This window comes from Pristiophorus japonicus, chromosome 2, assembly GCF_044704955.1.
Source record: "Pristiophorus japonicus isolate sPriJap1 chromosome 2, sPriJap1.hap1, whole genome shotgun sequence".
Taxonomy (NCBI): domain Eukaryota; kingdom Metazoa; phylum Chordata; class Chondrichthyes; family Pristiophoridae; genus Pristiophorus; species Pristiophorus japonicus.
Genome location: NC_091978.1, coordinates 228,280,975 through 228,294,391, shown reverse-complemented (window position 1 = coordinate 228,294,391; position 13,417 = coordinate 228,280,975). Strand labels below are relative to the sequence as shown.

Here is a 13,417-nt window from a genome sequence, read left to right as displayed (position 1 = left end):
GATTGCTCTTGGATTATTGTATTCTTCCTGATGATGTACTGCAAGAAATCTAATTATGTTCCTTGTTTTGTATTCTTACAGTTCATCGCACATAATAAAAGATTTGGAAACCGAAGCCCTGATCTTTGGCCATATTTCTTGGTGTTGCATTTGATGCTGGCTGGTGAAATTAGATTTATCGCTTGCCTCAAGCTACATTCTTACAGAAGCCAGTACAACAAACTCCTCAAATATAATGGCTGCTCACTTCAAGCCATAGGTGATATTGTATCTGAACTGGTGAAAGCAAAATTATTCACGGTTGTGAAATCAAAGAATGGACTTTGGCATGTTGTATTAGATGATTTATTCTGCTGACTACCTTTTCAAGACAATTTGGAAGATACACATAGTTGCATAACCAGAGCCACAGAATCATTCCAGCTGCTGTGAATGTCAGAGAAGGCTTCATGAAGCACTTGAAAACCTGAAAGTAGTCATTGTCAAGGTGGATGACATTTTAGCCTATACTACAGATGAACAGGACCACAATTGGAAGCTTGAAGCACTGTTGGAACACTGCCAACAAAAACAATCAAATTGAACAAGGAAGCATGAAGTTGAAGGAATGAGGACTGAAATACTTGGTTTATTAATGTTCTAAAGATAGACTAAACCCAGATCCTGGTTAAAATACATGCACCCATTGACAAACAAGATATCCTAAAAATTCTCAAAATAAGTAACTTTATGCATCATTTTGCTTCAAAATTACTCGAGGTGACTGCTTCTTTTTGTGACCTACTGAAGGAAGAGGTTGAGTTTACATGGAAATATCACCATGAGAAGTATTTGGATGAGATCAAACGGTGGTGATCTCTCAATAAATCAGTACTAAAATATTCTGACATCAATGGGATGCAATTCTGCAATGTGACGCAATAAAACAAGATTGGAGGCATGTATCGTGCATGAAGATCAGCCTGTGGTTTATGCCTTAAGACCTCTAACTGAAATGGAGACCAACTATACTCAGAACCAAGCAAACTGACAACCATTGTTTCAGGTTTTGAAAAATTTGAGCCATATGCCATTGAAAAGAAAATTACTCTGGAAAGTAATCACAAGTGCTTGAAGGCACTTTTGAAAATGAATTTAACTTGTGCATCCAATAGACTCCAGAGAATAATGCTTCATCTTCAAAAATACATATCTCATGTCTACAACAAAGGCAAGAAGCTGTTTCTTTCTGGTGCACTGTATAAAGTATATATACTCAAATGATCAGAAAGATTCACAATGAGAAAAATTATGTTGTGACACATGTTCAAAAACAGAAAGGGAGAAACCATCAACATGCTGCAATATTTACTCCATATGAGGATGTATTGATCAACATTAAGCAAGCTACTGGAGTAAATGAAGATTTAAAATTATTGTGAATGACAATTAGCAAAGGATGGCCTGACACAAGAGAAGTGCGACTCCAGATTGCAATGCATGTCTACATTAGAAATGAACTCAGTGTACGGAGGATGGACTGATAGTCAAGGGTTATCAAGTAGTTAAAAGCCACCATCTGAGAGAAGAGATGAAGCACAGACTTCAATTAAGCTACACCAGAATGCAAGGTTTTCTCCGGAGGGCTGGAGCACGAAGGCATCAGGACATAGAGACACACAAATCAAGACATGATCTGGGAGAGAGAAAAGATCTTAGCTCGGAAAATCAAGAAGTAGAATCAGTTTGGGTGGAGCTAAGAAACAGCAAGGGGCAGAAAACATTGGTGGGAGTTATTTATAGGCCCCCAAACAGTAATGGTAAAGTTGGGTACAGGATAATTAGGAAATTAGAGGTGCATGTAACAAAGGTAATACAATAATCATGGGGGACTTTCATCTACATATTGACTGTGCAAACCAAATTTCCAGTAATAGTGTGAAGGACAAATTCATGGAATGTATACAAGATGGTTTTCTAGATCAGTATGTTGAGGAACCAACTAGAGAACAGGCTATTTTAGATCTAGTATTGTGCAACGAGAAAGAGTTAATTAATAACCTTGTAGTAAAGGGGTCATTAAGGAAGAGTGACCATAATATGATAGAATATTGCATTAAGTTTGAAAGTGATTTAGTTAAAACCGAAACTAGGATCTTAAATCTAAACAAACAAAACTATGTAAGTATGAGGGGAGAGTTGGCTAAGGTAGATTCAGAAACTACATTAAAAAGGTATGATAGTAGACAAGCAATGGCTAGCATTTAATGAATTAATACATAATTTATAACAAATATACATTCCTTTAAGGCACAAAAACCCCACAGGAAAGGTGGTCCAACCGTGGCTAACAAGAGAAGTTAAAGATAGTATTAGATCAAAGGAAGAGGCTTATAATGTTGCCTAAAAGAGCAGTAAGCCTGATGATTATGATTTTAGAATTCAGCAAAGGAGGACCAAGAGATTCATAAAGAAAGGGAAATTAGAATATGAGAGTAAACTAGCGAGAGACTTAAAAATATACTGTAAAAGCTTCTTTGGTATGTAAAAAGGAAAAGATTATCAAAAGTAAATGTGGGTCCCCTACAGGCTGGGACAGGAGAAATTATAAAGAGGAATAAGGAAATGGCAGGGAAATTAAACAAATACATTGGGTCTGTCTTCACGGAAGAAGACACGAAAAACCTCCCGGAAATAGTGGAGAACCAAGGGTCTAGCGAGAATGAGGAACTGAAAGCAATTAGTATTAGTAAAAAAAATAGTACTGGAGAAATTAATAGAACTGATAGCCGATAAATCCCCAGGACCTGATGGCCTACATCCAAGGGTTTTGAAAGAGGTGGCTATAGAGATAGTGGATGTGTTGGTTGTCATCTTCCAAAATTCCATAGATTCTAGAACGTTTCCCGCAGATTGGAAGGTAGCTAATGTAACACCACTATTTAAGAAAGGAGGGAGAGAGAAAACGGGGAACTACAGATCAGTTAGCCTGACTTCAGTAGTAGGGAAAATTCTAGAATCTATTAATAAGGACGTGGTAACAGGGCACTTAGAAAATAATAATAGGATTGGGCAGAGTCAACACGGATTTATGAAAGGGAAATCATATTTGACAAATCTGTTAAGAGTTTTTTGAGGTTGTAACTAGTAGAATAGATAAGGGAGAACCAGTGGATGTGGTGAATTTCAATTTTCAGAAGGTATTTGATAAGGTGCCATACAAGAGGATACTGAACAAAATTAGGGCTCATGGGATTGAGGGTGATATACTAGCATGGATTGAGGATTGGTTAATGGACAGAAAACAAAGAGTAGGAATAAACAGGTCATTTTCAGGTTGGCAGGCTGTAACTAATGGGGTACCACATGGATTGTGCTTGGGCCTCAGCTATTCACAATCTATATAAATGATTTGGATGTGGAGACCAAATGTAATATATCCAAGTTTGCTGCTGATACAAAGGGAACATAAGTTGTGAGAAGGATGCAAAGAGACTTCAAGGGGATATAGACAGGCTAAGTGAGTGGCCAAGAACATGGCAAATGAAATATAATGTGCAAAAATGTGAAGTTATCCACTTTGGTAGGAAAAATAGAAAAGCAAGAGTATTTTTTAAATGGTGAGCGATTTGGAAATGTTGGTGTTCAGAGAGACCTGGGTGTCCTTGTACACGAATCACTGAAAGTTAACATGCAGGTACAGCAAGCAATTAAGAAAGCAAATGGAATGTTGGCCTTTATTACAAGAGGATTTGAGTATATGACTAATGACGTCTTACTGCAATTATATAGGGTCCTGGTGAGACCGCACCTGGAGTACTGTGTACAGTTTTGGTCTCCTTACCTAAGGAAGGATATACTGCCATTAAGGGAGTGCAACAAAGGTTCACCAGACTGATTCCTGGGATGGGGGATTGTCCTATGAGGAGAGATTGAGTAGACCAGGCCTATATTCTCTAGAGTTTAGAAGAATGAGAGGTGATCTCATTGAAGCGTATAAAATTCTTACAGGGCTTGACTGGGTAGATGCAGGGAGCATGTTTCCTCTGACTGGGGAGTCTAGAACCAGGGGTCACATTCTCAGAATAAGGGGTAGGCCATTTAGGATTGAGATGAGGAGAAAATTCTTCACTCAGAGGGTGGTTAATCTTTGGAATTTTCTACATACGAACATAAAAAATAGGAGCTGGAGTAGTCCATTTGGCCCCTGGAGCCTGCTCCGCCGTTCAATAAGATCATGGCCTCAACTCCACTTCCCGTTCCCCATAACCCTTGACTCTCTTATCATTCAAAAATCTGTCTATCTCCACCTTAAATATATTCAATGCGCCTCCGCAGCTATCTGGGGGTATAAGTTCATGACCCTTTGAGAGAAGAAATTCCTCCTCATTTCCATTTTAAATGGGCGACCCTTTATTCTGAAACTATGTCCCCTAGTTCTAGATTTCCCCAGAGGGCTGTGGAGCTCAGTCCATGAGTTTTTTTTTAAACTCATGCTATGCTTGCTTTTACCAGGCATAAGAATTTCATGGGTATTCGCTGGGCAGAAGTTGGGCAAATAGCCCAAATCTCTGCCCGGGGATTCACTTTTCACAGGGATACATTGGATCAGACAAGAAAATTCTTGACAGATCACAAGTTCTTGTTTTTTGCGCATGCACTACGCGTGCGAAAACCTGGAACTTACGCGGCCCTTATGGCCCAATATCCACTGCCCAGACAGTCCAAAATAAACAAAACCACTAACACAACAGAAGAAAAGCTCACAGCCAGGAATAAATTAATGGTAGCGAGCACAACAAGTGGGATCTCTGTTGGGAAGGACTCTTATTAATAGAAGAAAATCCCACAGCCCGTTACCCGAACAAGGAATGGAAGAATAGTCAAGGCATCTAATAACAGTTTTATCTATCTGTGACTTTGTCTAAACTGTTAATAGTTGCACTGTTGAAATTTCAGTTGATGTACATTTTATCATTGCTGTTCATGGGACATAATTTAAAACGTTATTTCATAGAAACATAGAAACATAGAAAATAGGTGCAGGAGCAGGCCATTCAGCCCTTCTAGCCTGCACCGCCATTCAATGAGTTCATGGCTGAACATGAAACTTCAGTACCCCCTTCCTGCTTTCTCGCCATAACCCTTGATCCCCCGAGTAGTAAGGACTTCATCTAACTCCCTTTTGAATATATTTAGTGAATTGGCCTCAACTACTTTCTGTGGTAGAGAATTCCACAGGTTCACCACTCTCTGGGTGAAGAAGTTTCTCCTCACCTCGGTCCTAAATGGCTTACCCCTTATCCTCAGACTGTGACCCCTGGTTCTGGACTTCCCCAACATTGGGAACATTCTTCCTGCATCTAACCTGTCTAAACCCGTCAGAATTTTAAACGTTTCCATGAGGTCCCCTCTCATTCTTCTGAACTCCAGTGAATACAAGCCCAGTTGATCCAGTCTTTCTTGATAGGTCAGTCCCGCCATCCCGGGAATCAGTCTGGTGAATCTTCGCTGCACTCCCTCAATAGCAAGAATGTCCTTCCTCAAGTTAGGAGACCAAAACTGTACACAATACTCCAGGTGTGGCCTCACCAAGGCCCTGTACAACTGTAGCAACACCTCCCTGCCCCTGTATTCAAATCCCCTCGCTATGAAGGCCAACATGCCATTTGCTTTCTTAACCGCCTGCTGTACCTGCATGTTAACCTTCAATGACTGATGTACCATGACACCCAGGTCTCGTTGCACCTTCCCTTTTCCTAATCTGTCACCATTCAGATAATAGTCTGTCTCTCTGTTTTTACCACCAAAGTGGATAACCTCACATTTATCCACATTATACTTCATCTGCCATGCATTTGCCCACTCACCTAACCTATCCAAGTCACTCTGCAGCCGAATAGCATCCTCCTCGCAGCTCACACTGCCACCCAACTTAGTGTCATCCGCAAATTTGGAGATACTGCATTTAATCCCCTCGTCTAAATCATTAATGTACAATGTAAACAGCTGGGGCCCCAGCACAGAACCTTGCGGCACCCCACTAGTCACTGCCTGCCATTCTGAAAAGTCCCCGTTTACTCCTACTCTTTGCTTCCTGTCTGACAACCAATTCTCAATCCACGTCAGCACACTACCCCCAATCCCATGTGCTTTAACTTTGCACATTAATCTCTTGTGTGGGACCTTGTTGAAAGCCTTCTGAAAGTCCAAATATACCACATCAACTGGTTCTCCTTTGTCCACTTTACTGGAAACATCCTCAAAAAATTCCAGAAGATTTGTCAAGCATGATTTCCCTTTCACAAATCCATGCTGACTTGGACCTATCCTGTCACCATTTTCCAGATGCACTGCTATGACATCCTTAATAATTGATTCCATCATTTTACCCACTACTGAGGTCAGGCTGACCGGTCTATAATTCCCTGTTTTCTCTCTCCCTCCTTTTTTAAAAAGTGGGGTTACATTGGCTACCCTCCACTCCATAGGAACTGATCCAGAGTCAATGGAATGTTGGAAAATGACTGTCAATGCATCCGCTATTTCCAAGGCCACCTCCTTAAGTACTCTGGGATGCAGTCCATCAGGCCCTGGGGATTTATCGGCCTTCAATCCCATCAATTTCCCCAACACAATTTCCCGACTAATAAAGATTTCCCTCAGTTCCCCCTCCTTACTAGACCCTCTGACCCCTTTTATATCCGGAAGGTTGTTTGTATCCTCCTTAGTGAATACCGAACCAAAGTACTTGTTCAATTGGTCTGCCATTTCTTTGTTCCCCGTTATGACTTCCCCTGATTCTGACTGCAGGGGACCTACGTTTGTCTTTACTAACCTTTTTCTCTTTACATACCTATAGAAACTTTTGCAATCTGCCTTAATGTTCCCTGCAAGCTTCTTCTCGTACTCCATTTTCCCTGCCCTAATCAAACCCTTTGTCCTCCTCTGCTGAGTTCTAAATTTCTCCCAGTCCCCAGGTTCGCTGCTATTTCTGGCCAATTTGTATGCCACTTCCTTGGCTTTAATACTATCCCTGATTTCCCTAGATAGCCACGGTTGAGCCACCTTCCCTTTTTTATTTTTACGCCAGACAGGAATGTACAATTGTTGTAATTCATCCATGCGGTCTCTAAATGTCTGCCATTGCCCATCCACAGTCAACCCCCTAAGTATCATTCGCCAATCTATCCTAGCCAATTCACGCCTCATACCTTCAAAGTTACCCTTCTTTAAGTTCTGGACCATGGTCTCTGAATTTACTGTTTCATTCTCCATCCCAATGCAGAATTCCACCATATTATGGTCACTCTTCCCCAAGGGGCCTCGCACAATGAGATTGCTAATTAATCCTCTCTCATTACACAACACCCAGTCTAAGATGGCCTCCCCCCTAGTTGGTTCCTCAACATATTGGTCTCGAAAACCATCCCTTCTGCACTCCAGGAAATCCTCCTCCACCGTATTGCTTCCAGTTTGGCTAGCCCAATCTATGTGCATATTAAAGTCACCCATTATAACTGCTACATCTTTATTGCATGCACCCCTAATTTCCTGTTTGATGCCCTCCCCAACATCCCTATTACTGTTTGGAGGTCTGTACACAACTCCTACTAACGTTTTTTGCCCTTTGGTGTTCTGCAGCTCTACCCATATAGATTCCACATCATCCAAGCTAATGTCTTTCCTAACTATTGCATTAATCTCCTCTTTAACCAGCAATGCTACCCCACCTCCTTTTCCTTTTATTCTATCCTTCCTGAATGTTGAATACCCCTGAATGTTGAGTTCCCAGCCCTGATCATCCTGGAGCCACGTCTCCGTAATCCCAATCACATCATATTTGTTAACATCTATTTGCACAATTAATTCATCCACCTTATTGCGGATACTCCTTGCATTAAGACACAAAGCCTTCAGGCTTGTTTTTTTAACACCCTTTGTCCTTTTAGAATTTTGCTGTACAGTGGTCCTTTTTGTTCTTTGCCTTGGGTTTCTCTGCACTCCACTTTTCCTCATCTCCTGTCTTTTGCTTTTGCCTCCTTTTTGTTTCCCTCTGTCTCCCTGCATTGGTTCCCATCCCCCTGCCATATTAGTTTAAAACCTCCCCAACAGCAGTAGCAAACACTCCCCCTAGGACATTGGTTCCGGTCCTGCCCAGGTGCAGACCGTTCGGTTTGTACTGGTCCCACCTCTCCCAGAACCGGTCCCAATGCCCCAGGAATTTGAATCCCTCCCTGCTGCACCACTGCTCAAGCCACGTATTCATCTGCGCTATCCTGCGATTCCTACTCTGACTATCACGTGGCACTGGTTGCAATCCCGAGATTACTACTTTTGAGGTCCTACTTTTTAATTTAGCTCCTAGCTCCTTAAATTCGTTTCGTAGGACCTCATCCCTTTTTTTTACCTATGTCGTTGGTAAGGGGGCAGATGTATGGATATTGATTTAACTTTGTGTCCAGAATCAAGTACAGGAAGTTCCCTGACTTTTTCATCTAACCTGGAGTGTTTGTATGATTGACAACTACAGGCAATTGGTTGAAAATGGCTCAGCAGTAAAGAATACGCGTTCGAGCAAAATAACCTGCATTTATAGAGCACCTTTCGCGTTCTCAAAAACTCCCAAATCCTTTCGCAATCAATGAGGTACTTTTGAATTGCAGTCACTGTTGCAATGCAGAGAAACACTGAAGCTCTTCAGTCTAGTTTGCTTCCAACCAAATCTAGCAACAAAATCCGCAGCCCTAGCCAGGATGTGCTCGAGAGCCGATACCTGACAGATCAAATGACTTTTAGTGCCTGCTTAGTCCTAATGAGTGGCAGTTATGGTGTTACATCCCTAACTATTCTAATGGTCTTAATATAGGAGCAAATCTAATCTAATTTAGCATAAGAAGCAGAAGTTTTTGGTACAGATTTAGACTATTGTAAAATATGGCTCACAAGGAAGTTGAAAATAGTTACGGCCGCAAAGCGACCTACCAGGGAAAGAAAGGCACAGCACGGTAAAAGGTAGCAGGTGCACCGTCGGCGGGCTCTCCGAAACAGCATGGCTCCTCCTTCATTCGCGGCTAGAGCTTCTCACGGAAATGTGGTGCTCCTCTCCAAAGATTCTGACAGCGACAGGGCCGCTCACACAGCGATGCTCACAGGAGGCCGATCTTCACTCCGGCTGCAGCCCGGCCCCGAGCAGCAAAGACCCGCGCATGCGTGCAAATCCTGCGGTTCGGAGGCTGGGATTTGAAATCGGAGCGGGAGAGAGAACACTGTAACCAGGGGCACAGTGTAAGCAGGGGCACAGTGTAACCAGGGGGAACACTGTAATCTGGCGCACAGTGTAACCAGGGGAACACTGTAACCTGGGGAACGCTGTAACCAGGGGACACAGTGTACCCAGGGGGAACACTGTAACCAGTGGAAATACTGTAACTAGGGGAACGCTGTAACTGGGCGGAAAACAGTACCCAGGGGAACAATGTAACCAGGAGAAACACTGTAAACAGGGGAACACTGCAACCAGGGGGAACACTGTACCCAAAGAGAACACTGTACCCAGTGGAACAATGTAACCAAGGGAAACACTAATCAGGGGAACACTATAACCAGGGGAAACATTGTAACCAGGGGAACACTGTACACAGAGAGAACACTGTACCCAGGCGAACACTGTAACCAGGGGAAACACTGTACCCAGAGAGAACACTGTAACTGGGGGGACACTGTAACCAGGAGAAATACTGTACCCAGAGAGAAAACTGTAACCAGGCGAACATTATAACCAGGGGAAACCCTGTAACCAGAGAGAAAACTGTAACCAGGGGCCCAATGTAAGAAGGGGGACACTGTAACCAGGGAGAACACTGTAACCAGGGAAACAAAGTACCCAGAGAGAACATTGTAAACAGAGGGAACACTGTATCCAGGAGAACAGTGTAACTGGGGGACAACTCTATCCAGGGAGAACACTGTACCCAGGGTAACATTGTATCCAGGGGAACACTGTAACCAGGGGAACATTGCAACCAGAGAGAACACTGTAACCAGGGGGAACACTGTAACCAGGGGGGAAACTGTACCCAGAGAGAAAACTGTAACCAGGGTAACACTGTATCCAGAGAGAACACTGTAACCAGGGGGAACACTGTAACCAGGGGGAGCGCTGTACCCAGAGAGAACTTTGTAACCAGGGGGAACACTGTACCCAGAGAGAACATTGTAACCAGGGGAAACAAAGTACGCAGCGAGAACATTGTAACTAGGGGAAACAAAGTACGCAGAGAGAACATTGTAACTAGGGGGAGCACAGTATCCAGGAGAACAATGTAACTGGGGGAACACTCTACCCAGGGGGAGCACTGTACCCAGGATAACACTGTAACCAGGGGAAATACTGTAACCAGGGAGAACACTGTAACCAGGGAAACAGTGTAACCAGGGGGGCACTGTAACCAGGGAGAATGCTGTAACAAGTGGAACAGTGAAATCAGAGAGAACACGGTAACAGGGGGAAACAAAGTACCCAGAGAGAACATTGTAAACAGGGGGAACACTGTATCCAGGAGAACACTGTAACCAGGGGAAACACTGTAACTCAGGGGGCACTGTGCCCAGAGAGAACACTGTAACCAGGGGAAATACTGTAACCAGGGAGAACACTGTAACCAGGGAAACAGTGTAACCAGGGGGGGCACTGTAACCAGGAAGAACGCTGTAACAAGAGGAACAGTGAAACCAGAGAGAACACTGTAACAGGGGGAAACAAAGTACCCAGAGAGAACATTGTAAACAGGGGGAACACTGTATCCAGGAGAACAGTGTAACTGGGGGACCACTCTATCCAGGGGGAAGACTGTACCCAGGGTAACATTGTATCCAGGGGAACACTGTAACCAGGGGAACATTGCAACCAGAGAGAACACTGTAACCAGGGGGAACACTGTAACCAGGAGGGAAACTGTACCCAGAGAGAAAACTGTAACCAGGGTAACACTGTGACCAGGGTAACACTGTAACCAGAGAGAACACTGTAACCAGGGGGAACACTGTAACCAGGGGGAACGCTGTACCCAGAGAGAACTTTGTAACCAGAGGAACACTGTACCCAGAGAGAACATTGTAAACAGGGGAAACAAAGTATGCAGAGAGAACATTGTAACTAGGGGGAGCACAGTATCCAGGAGAACAATGTAACTGGGGGAACACTCTACCCAGGGGGAGCACTGTACCCACGATAACACTGTAATCAGGGGAACACTGTAACCAGGGGAAACACTGTAACCAGGGAGAACACTGTAAATAGGAGAACAGTGTTAGCAGGGGAACACTGTAACCAGTGGAACACTGTGAGCAGGGGAACAATGTAACCAGGGCAAACACTGTAACAAAGGGAACAATGTACCCAGAGTGAACACTGTAACCAGGGGAACACTGTAACCAGTGGAACATTGTAACCAGGGGATAGACTGTACCAGAGGGAACACTGTACACAGACAGAACACTTTAACCAGGGGAACAATGTAACCAGGGGAAACACTGTAACCAGGGAGAACACTGTAACCAGGAGAACAGTGTTAGCAGGGGAAGCACTGTAACCAGGGGACCACTGTAACCAGAGAGAACACTGTAACCAGGGGAACACTGTAACCAGTGGTACACTGTAACAAGGGGAACACTGTAACCAGGCAGAACACTGTAACCAGGGGGCACACTGTAACCAGGGGAAACACTTTACCCACAGAGAAAATTGTAGCCTGGGGGAACACTGTACCCAGAGAGAACATTGCAACCAGAAGGAACACTGTATCCAGAGAGAACATTGTAACCAGTGGGAACACTCTACTCAGGGGGAACACTGTAACTAGGGGAAACACTGTAACTAGGGGAAACACTGTAACCGACGGTTCATTGTAACTGGGAGAGAAACCAGAACAAGGGGAACAATGTACCCGGGGACCACTGTAACCCGGGGAACACTGTAATGAGGGGAACAATTCACCAGTGGAAACACTGTCACCATGAATCACTGCAAACAGGGGAACAATGTAACCAGGGGAAATACTGTAACCCGGGGAACACTGTACCCAGAGAGAACACTGTAACCAGGGTAACACTGTACCTAGGGGAACACTGTACCCAGAGAGAACACTGTAACCAGGGGGAACACTGTAACCAGGGGAACACTGTAACCAAGAGGTACACTCTACACAGGTGGAACAATATACCCAGTGGAACACAGTAACCAGGGGAATACTGTAACCAGGGGAAACGCTGTAATGAGGGAACACTATAACCAGGGGGAAACATTGTAATGAGGCGAACACTATACCCAGAGGGAACACTGGAACAAGAGGAACACTGTACCCAGGGGAACACTATAACCAGGGAAAATACTGTAACCAGGGGAACACTGTACCCAGAGAGAACACTGTAACCTGGGGAACATTGTAACCAGTGGGAGCATTGTAACCAGGGGAACACTGTACCCAGAGAGAACACTGTAACCAGGGGAACACTGTAAACAGGGGGACACTGTTATGAGGGGAAGCACTGTAACTAGGGGAACACTGTACGCAGACAGAACACTGTAACCAGGGGAACACTGTAAACAGAGGAACACTGAAACCAGGGGAAATTCTGTAACCCAGGGGAACGCTGTACCCAGAGAGAACACTGTACCCAGAGGAACAATCTACCTAGAATGAACACTGTAACCAAGGGGAACACTGCACCCAGGGAACAGTGTAACCAGGGGAAACACTGTAACTAGGGGAACATTTTACCCAGAGAGAACAGTGTAACGAGGGGAACACTGGAAACAGAGGGAACACTGTACACAAAGAGAACACTGTAACCAGTGGAATAATGTAACCAGGGGAACATTGAACCAGGGGCAACCCTGTAACCAGGGGAAACACTGTAATCAGGGGAGCACTGTAACCAGGGGGAACACTGTACCCAAAGCGAACACTGTAACCAGTGGAAAACTGTAATCAGGGGAACACTGTAACCAAGGGATACACTCTACCCAGGTGGAACAATATACCCAGGCAAACACTATAACCAGCAGAATAAAGTAACCAGGGGAAATACTGTAACCAGAGAACACTATAACCGGGCAGAAACATTGTAACCAGTGGAACATTGTACCCAGAGGAACACTGGAAACAGAGGGAACACTGTACACAAAGAGAACACTGTAACCAGTGGAATAATGTAACCAGGGGAACATTGAACCAGGGGCAACCCTGTAACCAGGGGAAACACTGTAATCAGGGGAGCACTGTAACCAGTTGGAACACTGTACCCAAAGTGAACACTGTAATCAGGGGAAAACTGTAACCAGGGGAACATTGTAACCAGGGGATAGACTGTACCAGAGGGAACACTGTACACAGACAGAACACTTTAACCAGGGGAACAATGTAACCAGGGGAAA

The 13,417-nt window shown here is 44.1% G+C and overlaps 1 protein-coding gene across 1 annotated transcript in view; it reads right to left on the bottom strand.

Moving 5' to 3' along the window:
• LOC139233285 (uncharacterized) overlaps window positions 1-9,138 on the bottom strand; it is a 47,166-nt gene extending 38,028 nt beyond the window's left edge. Inside the window, exon 1 of the mRNA XM_070863888.1 lies at window positions 8,965-9,138. Within this exon, the coding sequence (XP_070719989.1) occupies window positions 8,965-9,033 (69 nt within the window). The 5' untranslated portion in view covers window positions 9,034-9,138. The remainder of the gene's footprint in view (window positions 1-8,964) is intronic.
• Between the last annotated feature and the right edge of the window lie 4,279 nt (window positions 9,139-13,417).